The following is a 14922-nucleotide window of genomic DNA, read 5'->3' as shown; positions in this document are numbered from 1 at the left end:
GTGAATCAACCTCTGCTGTGACTCCTGAGCATACTAAAGCCTCCAGGATGCTACCTCCTACTGCTTAGGCTTTGTACTGGGTGGAGCATAACCAAGTTTAAAAAGTGTTCAGGTGGTCCATCGACCTAAGTTTACAAATTTAATATGGAATATTTTAATGTCTTGTGGATGTGGACACTGCCAGCCACGGTCTCATAACATGGAAAAGAAATCTGTGGGGGAGCAGCGATCTGAGCGTGTGTAAGCATACATCCTCAGAGCTTTTTTTTCTAGTTCACAGAGTGAAAAGCACAGCTGCAGTATGATTCCTGTCTTGCCAGTTGCAGTTGGCACTTTTTAGCTACTGGTCTGAACACAAAGCAATATGGAGTTGGCAGTGTAGCTAGATGCTGCTGGCTTACACTGTTGTAAACAAGTACCAATGTGAAACTTGTACCCACAGTACAGAGGCACCATTACAGCACTTATCCTGTAGAAGAGTGTTCATTTTATTTTTTTAATGTAAATTAAAGATATTTCTGATGACCAATTCCTCATGAGATTGCTCTTTAAAAAAGTTCTATTTATTTTTAACTTAGTTTTTTTTTAGGTGACTTGATCTCCTAATCCGGATATTCTTGCCTCCTATCTCCAAATCTATCATCGTAACTGGACCCTACTTCAACTGCTCCCGCCCCATCTCATTTAACCTCTGGGTCTAACACTGTGTGTTAATATCCTGTTCCCACCTGCCTTCCCCTCTAAGAGATCATAGAATCATGGAATGTTACAGCACAGAAACAGCCCATCGAATCTGTGCTGTTGTTTATCTCCACATGACCCTTCTAGTTTAATCTCAATCTTTTCCTTACTTCCTATATCCTATAATATTTCTCTTTTTCAAACAACAATCTAATTCCCTTTTAAAACAATTTATGATCTTTGCTTCAACAATGGTTTGTGGCAGAGAATTCCATATTTTGACCACCCTCTGTGTAAAGATTTTTTTTTCTCCTTCCCTTTAATTCTTTTTGTGATTATCTTAATTTTGCACCCTTTTGTTATTGTCTCACTAACCAGTGAAAACAATCTGCTATTATTTACCTTACCATAAACCTTCATAACCTTGAATGCCTCGATCAGGTCACCCCTTAACCTTCTCAGCCCTAGTGAAAAATACTCTAATGTTTTAAGTCTCTCTTTATAACTATAACCTCTTATCCCTGGTAACATGTCAGTGAATCTACACTGCATCTTTTCCATTGCTTTTATATCTTTTCTATAAAGGGGTGACTAAAATTGTAGCGTTACCTAACTGGGATCTTGTATAAATACAACATCATCGCCTTGCTTTTCTATTCATTGCTTCTAGGTATAAAATGCCTTTAGACCACTGATATGCTAGGATGCTCTAATAAAATTCTGCAATCCTGTTATTGTATTTTTAAGTTTCCAATGTGGTAAACATAGACCACAACAAGGAATTATTAGCACAGTATAAAAATATCACCTTAAAATGTTGGCTGTGGCTTTCCGTTCTTGCGGCAGTAGATCATGATCACGCATCACTTCCTCTAACAAATTTACAACATTTAACTTCAGTTCACTATTCATCTCGAAATCCTGAGCAATTAGAAAATAATAAACTCATTAGTATTCATAGGCGCATGTCCACATTTTGCCAGTAAACCCTTATATATGAAAAGCTCTTGATATTTTTATCTGTGTACACATTTCCTCACAGTCAATTATTTCTCAGACTATTGAACAGGAAGGTTCATACTTATTAAAGATTTTACTAAGACCTATACAGCCCATTATTAGGAAAATTTCTTCCTCGCAGCCCAATACATGGCCAATACCTGTACCACATCGCAAGAACAATCTATACCTCAACTCTGTCAACTTTTCCAAGATCGAAAAGCATTTTTCATTTTATTAACGCAAGAAAACATAAAATAAGAAACTGTTGTTCAGTCATATAGCCTGCTCCTTCCGAAGGATCATGTACACATCTACCCTATGATGGATTCTGCCTCACACATTTGATCGTCTGATCAAAAGCTCTTCAAAGTTTCTCCACGATCACCAAAATTGCAGAAGGTCCGTCCATCCCCATTTCTCTACTATTCTAAAAACCTGATGCTGATCCCCAGTTGTCCATATCCAGTACTTTTTGTTTTGATTTCACATTTCCAGAATTCAAAATTTTTCTTTTTATCTCCACTATTCAACCACAACTAGTTACGTTCTACTGATCTTTCCTTAATTAGAACAGCACAGGAACGATCGCATTCTACTTGATTATCCCAGTTCAATAACTGTTGTCCGGACAGAATCTTAAAGCTGTACAACATTTGTTCTCCTTATGGACGTACTTTTCAATTTGCAGGTTCTAGAGGAGGATATCAGAAGGGGCATGACAGGCGGATGCATTTGCATCTTAAACGCTCCATTAGAACTCATCCTTATGTCACCAATTTGTGTACAGGGCCAAGCTATTCTTTCTGGACATGTCCAAAGACACCTGCACGATATTCGATGATTCTCAACTAAGAGCATAACAGAGGTATGCACACTCCAGATGCCTTGGGAGCCACTTGCAGGACAGGGATGGCTCTATCAGTGGCCATAAAGGTTACATCTGCTTTGAACAATTGTGCAGCAGACTCCTTCCAAGCTACCATGGGCGATCCTGGTCACATTTCTCAACCGTGACCCTACACTAATGCAGGTCGTTCAGGTATTGTTTTCCAGGGACAGTGAATTGAAACACAACGTGCAGCAGAAAAGACTACCATTCCACCAGCTACTGTTGGAGCCACGAAAATTGAAAGAGTAATACAGTCCCCACGCAATTTGTCCACTTTACGTGGTGGCCGGTGTAACATAACGGCCAAGATCCTGGAGGTGGCGGGCAACAAGAAATATACCTACATCGAAAGCACGGAGGGAATCTTAATCCTCCGTCTCTCCATTTACTGTCGAAATGCCCCAGCGCATTATTCAATTCCTCATGTGCCCAGACTCTACATTCTCTACAGGCCCTGGGACCGTTTAAGAGGTGGTCAGTTGTGTCGGGGGAGGACGGAAAGTGTCTGTAGGAGGGTGAGTTAAACGGGCCGAGTCCGCTCTCTAATCTTTTTCACTGGTAACAGAAAAGTTTGTAATGTGTTAATTTTAAAACAGAACAGGAATGTCTCCCATTACAGGAAAGAGATGTGCGAACAGCTGCTGGACTGCCCAAAATGGTCCGCGTGCTTAATATGGTTTAAGCGGCATCTTTGTAATTGATGCCTATGGTAACGGCAAATTGTTAGCACCATTTGCCCGATATAGGTGGCTGCCTGGGATAAGCGGGGACGGTGTAAGTGGTGGGTCTGTAACAGCATTGTAGCCTTCGACAAAAAGTTAGTGATTGGATATGTGTACTTCTAATAATAATGATTCTGAAGCTTTGGTCTTCCAAAAACAAGATGAAAGGTTTGGAGAGCAAATGCAATGGGTAAGGACACCCACAAGTTAAACTGGTAGCCCACACATTCTGTAGTGAATGTGAAATCGCAACATCCAACATTCAGTGAAAACTACTTAGGCATGCTCATTCATACAAAGTCTGGCTGGTTTTCAATGGAAATGAGAGGGATAAATTTTACAAATCCGTGCTCCCAGTTGGCAGCCCTACCCGTCAGAACACGTATCAGAAATTCAGGAGTGTGCTGCCCATAATTTGCAGCCCATTAAAATGAATGCATGCCCATATTTCTGATAAAGGCTGTTGGTGAATGATGTTCCCTGCCACCTTGCATGGATTTGTAAAAATTACCCATAAGATACCTCTGGAATTACCACAGAAATTTAATAGCAGTGGAAATGATTTTTGCAGTTAAAAGTTCTCTGTGGCAGGATAAATTTCTATGACAGTAAAACACATATCAAATCAACCACAATAACTTTTGCCCAAGGCAGGAGGTTACATATTAATCTGGAATGTATTTATTTCCATTTGCCTGAATGGAACAATGCAGAATTTAATCGCGTAACATTGGTTTTATTTTTTCACACTGTCTTAACCACAAATGGGATGAAATTGCACCTTGACATAATAACAACAAGCACATTAATAAAATTCTTCTGCTTTTATAAAAAATCCAACTAATATCATACAGTGCAATTTCAACCCCCGCAAGGGAAATCCTGAAGCTATTGTCAATGGTGTGAATCATAGATAACTACAAGCACTGGAGTAATATCCTCAGATCACACTGTGTACACAGCACACACTCCGCTATATGCTCCTGTTACAAGTAAAATATCCAGTGTGCGTGTGACCAAATAACATTTTTTTTAAAAGGCCCAGAATTATCAAAATTCTGCTTTGACAGCTGATTAGCATATATGGAAACAAAGACACCAACTGTGTATCGGAACAGTCATGCAACCATTAATGTACAGTTGCAAACTATTTGCAAAAATTATTTCCTACATTACAACAGCGACTGTACATCAAAAGTACTTAATTGGTTGTAAAGCACTTTGGGACGCATGAGATTATTGGCAGGTTATTAGACCCTTCATCAATACTCAGGGTTCTGATGAAGGGTCTACATCCAAAGTGTTAATTTATCCTTTCTCTTTACAGATGTTGACATACCTGCTGTGCTTTTCCAGCAATTTTCTTATTTTATTTCCGATTTCCATCATTTGCCTCTTATTTTCTTTTAAACCATCCTATTTTATATGGCTCAGTTCTACACTGGGTAGTACATTCACCAACTGAGACATCACAAGGCTTTCAGGGCAATACGAAAGTATTGAAAGCCATTGATTTCTAGTCAGATGACTATTGCATATGCTTTGTTACTAGGCAGGAATTTTTTTAACTCTTAAGATCATTAATAATTAATTAACATTTGACCCTTGCATGCCAGCCCCTAAGAGGCAGCCTTGAAGTCCAGCGTTCAAAGAGGATAAATGGCAGGAAACATGGCAGAGGCTGTGTTACCCTTATTTCAATGTCCGACATGCACCCACCCAAAAATACTGCTAGGCCTAGCTCCTACCCTCCAGAAATGTGATGGGAGGAAGTGTCTACATACTTTTCTTAATGAGTTCTTAAAAATCATACAAATTCTAAATAAAAAAATAGGTCGTTTAGTATGTGGTCTCTGTGAACGAGGAAAATGCTTTAAAAACTGAAAGCTTTATAACTCATAAGATTAGTGCATATTTTCAGTTTACTGGACTTTATTTGTTTCTCTGGTTGATTGTAAGGCTATTCTCATGCGATGGGTGACATCAAAATTGATGCCATCATTAAATTCAGTTACTACTTCAATATTTTTTCGATTCTTAGCTCCTTTCTAATCTGGTTGCATTACAGCAATGAGGAAAGCTGAGAGCGTACTAGCGCCACAAGGTATTGTCAAATTGTCAAAAATATTTCCACGCTCAAAGAGCAGATCTGACATAGTTGCCCTAAAATTTCTGGCAATTACAATTTTCTGCTGCGAATTTTGAGTACCCACAGTAGAAGTGACTGTCAAATTCCTGCTCAAACAAACCAACAGCACCTCTAATTAATTTGATTCCGTCAAATGCTTGGCTAGTATTCTAGAATAAAAAAACATAATCCCTGGAGGGTTTTTTAATGCAGAATAGATACCCCCTTGCTCCATCTCTTATTTTTGTAGTCATTAGTTTAGATAAGGCAAAGACACTTCAAATATCATAAGACTTAGGAAAGAATGCATAATTTACATAGAATGCTGTGTCAGCCAATTTGAAATCAGTACAGATATCTAAAATAAATATTAAAATATATTCTTCATTTTTTCCCTGGTGAAGCAACTAGTGCCTCCTCCTGACATTATTTTTGAGATCAGGAACTGCCAGATGTACAATGGAGCATTTTTACTCTAATGACCCAATTACACTGCAGTTTCTGTGTCAATGTGATTCAGTTTTCACATCACATCAATGCAAAACTTGCAGCATAACTGACAAGTGAACCTGCCAAACTGACCGTTCTGATGATGGGTTATCCCCAAAAATGTTAACTTGTCTCTTCTCTTTACAGAGGATGACAGTGGATGCTGTATATTTGCAGCATTTTCTGGTGTTGTTGCAGAGCAGTGGTGTTTTACATCTGTTGTGTGTGACATAGTTCTGGGTGATTTAGGCACCATGATCTACTCTGGAGTACAGTCTATACCAGATTCATTGGGGCTCAGATTGGTCTTGGGTGGTAGCACGGTGGTAGGTAAAAGCGAATCGGCCACTTGTTTTACATATGCACAATTTTCTTCTCCATTGAAGCCAATTCGTTATTGCCTACAGCAATTTCACCCTAACACTGTATCAAACTTTATAGTGTAAGTGAGGTTTAGTAGGAATTAGGACTGGGACAAAGAGCTTGTGTCCACTTTCAGCCATCTGTTCCTCATGTTGTTTAGCTTTGCTCTTGCAACCATCTGACACCTGGATCTTATTCCTCCAACAAGTTATTTACAAGGCATAACTAGACATAAGGCGCAGGACATATCAAAATCGGAAAAGGGTCTTCCAAGAAGTGAAGGACCCTAATATAAACATGTTATTCATTACTTTAAATAGTTCTGGTGTGTGCTCTGGATGCCTATGGAGAAGCTCGTTCTAACGAGGGGACATAGATTTAAGGTGAGAGGGGAGAGATACAAAAGGGTCCAGAGGGGCAATTTTTTCACTCAAAGGGTGGTGAGTGTCTGGAACGAGCTGCCAGAGGCAGTAGTAGAGGTGGGTACAATTCTGTCTTTTAAAAAGCATTTGGACAGTTACATGGGTAAGATGGGTATAGAGGGATATGGGCCAAGTGCAGGAAATTGGGACTAGCTTAGTGATATAAACTGGGCGACATGGACATGTTGGGCCGAAGGGCCTGTTTCCATGTTGTAAACTTCTATGATTCTATGATTCTAATATGGTGTGCGGCACACTTCCAGCTTGAAATGAGCACGCACTTCCTGCACGCCATATTGGAGGCTTAGGTCTCTGTGTAGCGCCCACAAAATGGGTGCAGCGCGATCGAATTTCTAGGCCCTAGTTATAGAACAACACTTTGTTTTAGCAGGTCTGAGAATCAGACATTTTTGGCGGGTTTGGATATTGCTCCCTCCACCTGAACCTTCTGTAAAATTCTCGGGATTAGAGGGAAGGGAAGAATGCAAACAAGGTATTCAGAAACATTCTATCCCAAGAAACAAGGTATAATAAATTGGATAGCCAGGTGGTGAAGGATAGAATACTAGAGACTAGTCTTCAGTTGCTTTCCAAGCCTTTATTCACAGAGCTCCACATAACATCCACACCACACCCTAGATCAGCTCTGTTATAAATGAATACAAGAGAGTTCCCAGTTGATACGCACCACCTGAATTCAATTAACACTAATTGATATAAATCACATGGATACAGTTAACATAAGGGACCAAAGAGGGGCAATAGGCATCATCAGATCTATTTCTGAGCAATATCATCCATCAAATTTGAATGTGGACAATGAGTTGTCACTGCATGGAGTGTAGCCTTGCTCGAGATAGGAATTGTTGCACTCTGCAGCAGGTGCAGAAGGGAGGTGCTGGGTAGTGAATTTTTTCTTTAACAATGAAGAATAGGTGGCACTAATGCTGTGTTAGGAATTGTGACTGTCAACTGATTCAAGAAATAATTCTCAGCAGAAAAGATTGGAGAATATATCTTACTGGAAAGCAGAAGTGAAAACAGGAAAAAATGAGACTCTGTTAGAGGCTCTGATTCTTAGTATAGGGCCGGAACAACCAAAGGTCCCAAAGAAGTACAGTCACAGAAAACTCATTTAAATATATTCCTGGAGCACCTGATGAATAGGGCATGACATGTTGGGATGGGATCACAGAGCTGTTGGTTTCCCATGGAACATCCCAAACCACTTTCTACTGACACCTGGGTTTACCGCTGTTGACTAAATGATTTTGTGGGTTAATCTAGTCACACAAAAACTTTTTCACACAGTTACCATATTCACAGAGCTACCTGCATGACGTATTAGTCCAACAATCTATTAAATTACAACCACATTAGTTACTTAATGGGATTTGACTGAATTTGTGTTGTGTGCCACTGTTCTAATGCTCTAAAATTCTGTACCTGAGTGTGCTTGGAAACCCAGTGTCGAAGGACATTCAAAACACGGTTTGTAGCTGCCCTACGTATTATAAACTCTTTGTCACATATGCGGTCTGAGTTGTTAAATCCTACAAAAAGGGGAAAAGGACAGTTTTAGTGTAACAGAAAACAACCATAAATCATTGTCTTTTTATGTATCAGTATCAAACCAGAAATAATCCCTTAGAAAAGTTTAGGTTCAGGGTCAGCCTCTTACTAGCAGCCAGCAAGAAGTCCTTGCTGAAGGAAATCAGTGGATTGACTTTGAATACAGCAACAATGGGATATCACCTCTCTGTAAAGTCTCCCATATTGACTAGCCATTCAAAGTCAACTTTGTGATGAATGGATGTGAAATCAAAATAGAAGGCAGACAAATTTTCCATTTGATACCATAAATTTCTGCTGATGACATATTGACCCAGAAATTGCTGGAAAAAAACTTGCGAGTTCACGATGCCCGCTATTATTAGTGTGTAAAAAGCCCAACAATTTGTGGTGAAGAAGAGATATGCCATGAGTTCCGATTCACCATAAATTGCTGGACGATTTGTGCCGCTCCGCTGTTAGCCTCGGCAAAACCGAAAATTCACCGTGTGCCTCCCCATTGAAATTAAGCGCACATCATAAAATTGCTGGATTTGCACCGTAAATGCAAATGTATCTCGCCGCTGCCAATTAGGGCTGGTAAATTCATGTCATAAGGACCCTGGTAATGATGTGATTTATGGTCCTGATGTGAAACTCAACCTTGGAGGCCCAAATAGGGAATTAATGAAGCTGTTGATTCTCACTCTAGCAGGCAATGAATTGATCCTAGAGGTTTTTAAAACTTTTTTTTAAATCGGTCTTGGCAGTACTTTTGTGCCAGTCTTGCCATCCACACTTCTGTCAGTGTCGGAAGACAATAATTTTCAGGATGCAAAGCCTGTTTTGACACTCAGAAATGCAAATTAGATAGATTTACTTCAAAAAATAATTTTGGGATACAGTATATGAGTAAGGATGATTATATATTTCACAAATCTACCCTACCATTCGCTCATTACTAATTCTCAAGGACCAATGACAATTCACAAACACAGCTGGGTTCCAATGCCCTTTTCTTCTGCTTGCTTTTTTGAATTTCTTACTTTTCCTTTGTCTTTTTTTCTCTCTCTTAATCCACTCCCTTTCTTTCCCTCTCTTTATTTCTCTTTCTGTATCTAATTTGTCTCTAATTCCCCCTATTTCCTTCTCTGTCATTCGCTCTGTTTCTTTCTCTAACCTTAAATTTCATTAAGGAGATAGACCATTGGGCACGATGTTAATGAAGTCCCAGATGTCCTGTTGACATCATCGCGCGGTTATCAATTTGCATTTGCAGCAATTTGCGGTGCAAACGTAGTGCGATCTGAAGGGTGAGGTAAAAAATCCAATTCATGCGGCTCGCTGTGAGATTCGCCATTCCAGCAATTTCTGGGCCATTCTAACAAGAATAGTGAGAAGTATGTACACATGGTACGGAATTAAAGGAAGTTCTATATAAAAGTACTGTATATAAGTAAATCTTGTAAATGATAGATAATTTTTATATAATCTATTAGGACCTGAAATTCCATGATTTTTGGGGGGCAAAACTGTTGTAGTTTTTTGTAGGGAGCCAGAACTCGGGGCTTAAGTCAGATAAGATAGAGTTCCACTCATTCTACAATACACACTAAACTCCAGTCAATGACTGCTGGCAGAAGATTCGCCCACCCCCAGAGTGCTTCATGTATGCAAATATCAAGATAATGACGGCAAAACCTGTTGTCCCATAAATTCTTAACTTTGATTAAATTCTGAACTAAAATTAGAGCCAGGCCATTTAGGAGGGAAATCAGGAAGCGCTTTTTCACACAAAGGGTGGTAGAAATCAGGAATTCTTTTCCCCCAAAAGGCTGTGGATACTAGAACAATTAGAGCTTTCAAGACTGAGAATGATAGATTTTTGTTAGGTAGAAGTATCAAGAGATATGGAGCTAAGGTGAGAAAGTAGAGTTGAGGTACTGATCAGCCATAATCTAATTGAATGGTGGAGCAGGCTCAAGGAAGCTGAATGGCTTACTCCTGTTCCTATGTTCCAAGGCCTTTATAAAAGAGGATTAAGTTACCTGCATGACTAATCAAACCAGGAAGAGACTGAAAATTTGTCTGAAATATCAGCTTTGACTGGAGTGATTAGAAAAAAATCTTTTTTGAGCTGTGCTGCTAAGAAAGGATTCTGCAAGCTGGCTTTCAATAGTTTTGGACAGGGAAATATTTTGCTTCCCACCCTTCTGTTATGGAGCCAATACCCTGGGGTTCACTTTGGGCATTCCTATGATGGGCGCAGAACAGGAGTAGGAGAATGAGGAAATGGGATACACTGAATAAGGCTACACCAAAAGAGAAGGAGATCAATTAGGAGGTGCCCTTCCACCAGTCTACAGTCCATGTCACCCACTTGAGAATGTATCAGAAAAGATCTGCTTAAGGAGGCAAAGGTTCATTAAGGAGGCATTGAAGGAACTGTGTATCCCATTGCAAAGCGACCTCCCAACATCCCAGAAAAGAAGACATACCTCAGAACATTGGAAGTCAGATCACAAAGTGGTTTGACTGTGCACATATATATTTACAATTGGCGATTCTTATAACCACCATGGTGAATCTCTGTGCTGTTCTGACACCTATCCTGTTGCTGTGCTGAGGTGCTTTCTTAGGGCCAGGGAGGCCAGAGGTGCTTGGTTGCATTGTGATATCATGGGCCTCTTGGGACTGAGGTGACCATGATCGCAGGGCTTTTGAGTTCTGGGAGGACTCTTCAGCTGACTGCATCACTACTGCAGGTGCATTGTCAGCCTGTAGGTATCTGAGGGGGCTGACTTGAAAAGTCACACGAGCTGTCATCAGGAGAGAGGATGGCATTACGAGGGTGGATTTTAGCCATGCCCGGTCCTTGATCTGCCAATTGATTAGTGGGAAGGCAGATCCGATGGTATCAGCTCGATCCAGCAGGCCCTGAGAGATGGTGCCCCGAATTTGTCAGAAACTGGTTGCCATCATTTTCTCCAAACAAACCCCAAGTCCTGGAAACCAGTGGTCAAAACCCACATTGAATACACTTGTTCTGGATGTCTCCCTGCCAGGAGCCATGGATGCAGATGTTCCTGGAGCATTACCGTTCCAGGTAATGCTGTATTGTGTATTGGCACTGAGGATGGCATTGGACTCTGCCATAACTCTTGCCATCTGTCTCAGGCCCTCTGAGATGGTCCATGTGAGATTGATGCTCATCCAGCATCCTTTATCTTAGAGCAGGAATAATCTGAGTCCACAGCATCTGGAGCCAATGCCTAATCTCTGCACAGCCTCCGCTTCCCACTGCCAGATCCCACTTTCACCTCTAACTCCTCTCCATGTGTTGTCTCTCACCCAGTGAAAAACCCTCATTGGAACTACCTACAACTTCACGACTGAATCTCTCTGGGCTGGTGAATGAAAGAAAAAGGGTGAATGATGGCATGGGTGAGGATGTAGCTGGTTGGACAGAGGTAAAAGGCTGTTGACCTCTTTCTTCTTCCTCCTCATCAATGGAATCTTGCTTTGAGTTATCTAGAGGAAAATAAAATGAAAATATGTTATACTGCTATGCAGCTACCTTAGTAGTTCTTCTGTAGCTTTTGAAGATGGCAAATCATGTTTCTTGCTATGGCGTTTGTGCTCCCAAGCTATTATACAGGCAAGCTCTAAATGGCGTAGACAAACCTGCCACTGGCCCTCTTATGTCTCCATCCCCAGCAGGTTTGGCTGCATACCAACCCAGGATTGTCAGGGCTTCTTCCTCATGAGGGGTCAGAGGTCTATTGTCAAGGACACCACCACCAATAGCCTGAAATTCCTGGTGGTTATGGACTACCTTCTCCTGTGAGAGATAAGAGAATAAGACTTGAGTTTTCTAGTACAGGCTGGTCAGGGCCTTTTTGTTACGACAGTTGGATACAGCAGGTTATCTGAGGGGCAAAAATAAAGAAAGGAAAAGTGTGAGGTGCTAGAGAGGCTTACTCATGCATCACACACTGTGAGGGAAGGTGTATTAGTAGTTAGCAGGTGATATAGGTTGAGAGAAGGGATCAGTGGTTCAGACTACAGTCCCAGTGTTCTATAAAGGTAATGATGAACAAGTGCTACACATATAAAGAGAATGCAAGGAAAGGTCAGAGCAATCAGGTAGCTTACATTGGCTGCTCTGGTGAGGTCATTAAACTTTTTCTGGCACTGCAAAAGAGTTTTAGGGGTTAAGGAAATGGCACTCGCTGCCACAGTCACCTCCGACCACAGAGTGCATACCACATTTTTGGTGGGTCTCTGGCCCTCATGTCCAAAAGGCCATCCTGCCTGCTCCCTATATCCATTAGAAGGGCATTCAGGTCCAACTTCCTGAAGTATGCTGCTCGATTCTTTGATCTGTCCGCCGTTCTTCTCACCCAGGTTTCCTGCTTCCTCCTGTATTTCCATTGGCCCTCTAAGTAGCAGCAGGTTCAATATCTTGTTTCTGCACAGGTCGGTGGCTGTCCCTGCTACACCCAACCCCCACCCCCACCAGCCATTCAGGGCCCGTTTGGGTCCTATCTATCTACACTGCACCAGTTTACTGCCCATCCCCAATAAACCTGAGGTGTTGCAGGCAGAATTTGCAAAACCTGCACACCTCCATATATTCAAATTAGCTGACCCTGAAATGAAGGACAGAATCAGGACTGGGATGTCCTGGCAACAACAACAACTTGTTCCACCCTGTCTCACTTCCGGCAGCGCAGCAGTGCTATTGGACTTTGGGACCATTAGTTTTTATATGGGGATGTCCAAAAACATTTTGGAAGGCACTGTATAGTATCAAACACATACAGTATAAATTGATTCATAAATAGTATTTTGTTTTAAACATCTTAGCTTGAAAAGGACTTGGCTTCAAGTATAAGCATAGTAAAGACTGATACGACACTGAGATAGTGAGGTATAGTGTTATTATTCAAGTAAATTCCTTTGGCTTAATTAACTCTGATGATTATTATTAGATTATCCATCCTCTTTCATTGTTATTTGTCATCCTCAAACACAACTTTCAGCTCACTATAACAGCTGTAGGAAAAAACTGAGCTATTTAAGAACAAATCTTTTATTTAAGTTAAAACCCGATTAGCTTTTCAAAGCTAATTTCCACTGGGGCCCTGCAGACAAGATCACAAAATACAATTAGAATGTGCAATAGTAAAATGAAAAGGAAATCTACATGTAAGATAAGACAAAATAGCAAGTAAAAGTAGACAACATAAAAATGTAAATGTACAAATGTTGCAAATCCAGATTAGCTTCACAAATACGGAATACTCAGAATATAACAATATAACATTGAAGTAGTCAGGGCACAATTTGAAGTGATTGCATCCACCATGTGTACTTATATAAGACTGTATCACTGACCACAAGGGCTTGCTCCAGATGAAAACCTGGAGTAAAGGTATTTAGCTTGACACCATGTTGATATAAATGAATACAAGATTAAAAAGCCTAATGTATGAAATTGAATGTAAGCTCATTTGGGCCTTCACCTTCTGTAAGGGAGAAAAGGCATGGAGCCCAGGGATGAAACATTAGTTCTGCCTGGCTGAAAGCCAAAAAAAACCATCTGTTTTTGTATTGGAAAGAAAGAAATGAGCTTTTTGTTAACAAAAAAGCATGCTTGGAATAAATTACAAATCTCTGGAGTTTGCTGTTCCCGTCCTCTATACGGAAGGTGTTGATGTGACAGAGGCTTGTAAGGGCCACAGTTGGCATCTGGGCTTTATATGGGGACCATTAGGATTGTGTGTTTTTTTTACAATTTTTCACTGATAAGTTCCTTTTTTTCCCGGTTGGTGGATTGTAATTGTGTAATGACAAGGAGCAACACTATTCTTATGCGATTTCTTTCCTGCCTGCACCATGTAAAGTTTTAAAGACGGGAAAATGCACACTAATAATTCCAAAACAGAAACAAAATGTTGCCCTGTAAATCCTCCATCTGTTGACTACAGTAATGCCTACCTGAACAATTTAAAAAGAACACGAAAAATTGCAAATTGCTGTTATTTTTTTGTTCCCCTGAATCTGTTGCACTACCTCAGTATTTCATCTGGCTTAGCTGATACTGAGAATGTTTTCCAGACATGACTACATCCAAGATTCCAGGTGAACAAATCTTGGCAAACATAGTTTAATGCAACTGCTGCGAGCAGACGCTTGCCGAACATTTGGAACTGCCACTGAGGCCCATAAAAGTGGTGTCCCTGAACTGTGTAAATAATTGAAGGTTGTCATGTGGTGTAACTGCGCCTTTTTGTTGGTCTCTTGCTTGTTTCCTTGACATTCAAAATAAGAACATAAGAAATAGGAGCAGGAGTAGGCCATATGGCCCCTCGAGCCTGCTCCGCCATTCAATAAGATCATGGCTGATCTTCTACCTCAACTCCACTTTCCTGCCTGATCCCCATATCCCTTGATTCCCCAAGATTCCAAAAATCTATCTATCTCGGCCTTGAAGATATTCAACAACTGAGCATCCACAGCCCTCTGAGGTAGAGAATTCACAACCCTCTGTGTGAAGAAATTCCTCCTCATCTCAGCCTTAAATGGCCAACTGCTTATCCGGAGACTATGCCCCCTAGTTCTAGACTCTCCAGCTATGGGAAACAACCTCTCAGCATCTACCCTGTCAAG

The 14922-nt window shown here is 40.7% G+C and overlaps 1 protein-coding gene across 1 annotated transcript in view; it reads right to left on the bottom strand.

Annotated features, from left to right (window-relative positions):
- Positions 1-14922, bottom strand: part of rasgrf2b (Ras protein-specific guanine nucleotide-releasing factor 2b) — a 210223-nt gene that overhangs the window by 25011 nt on the left and 170290 nt on the right. The window contains exons 17-18 of the mRNA XM_067982782.1: positions 8143-8249; positions 1490-1602 (exon numbers count right to left, since the gene is read on the bottom strand). Coding sequence (XP_067838883.1) covers positions 1490-1602; positions 8143-8249 — 220 coding nt within the window. The remainder of the gene's footprint in view (positions 1-1489; positions 1603-8142; positions 8250-14922) is intronic.

Source organism: Heptranchias perlo, chromosome 4 (assembly GCF_035084215.1).
Source record: "Heptranchias perlo isolate sHepPer1 chromosome 4, sHepPer1.hap1, whole genome shotgun sequence".
NCBI lineage: Eukaryota > Metazoa > Chordata > Chondrichthyes > Hexanchiformes > Hexanchidae > Heptranchias > Heptranchias perlo.
This window is presented reverse-complemented; position numbering and strand designations above follow the sequence as displayed.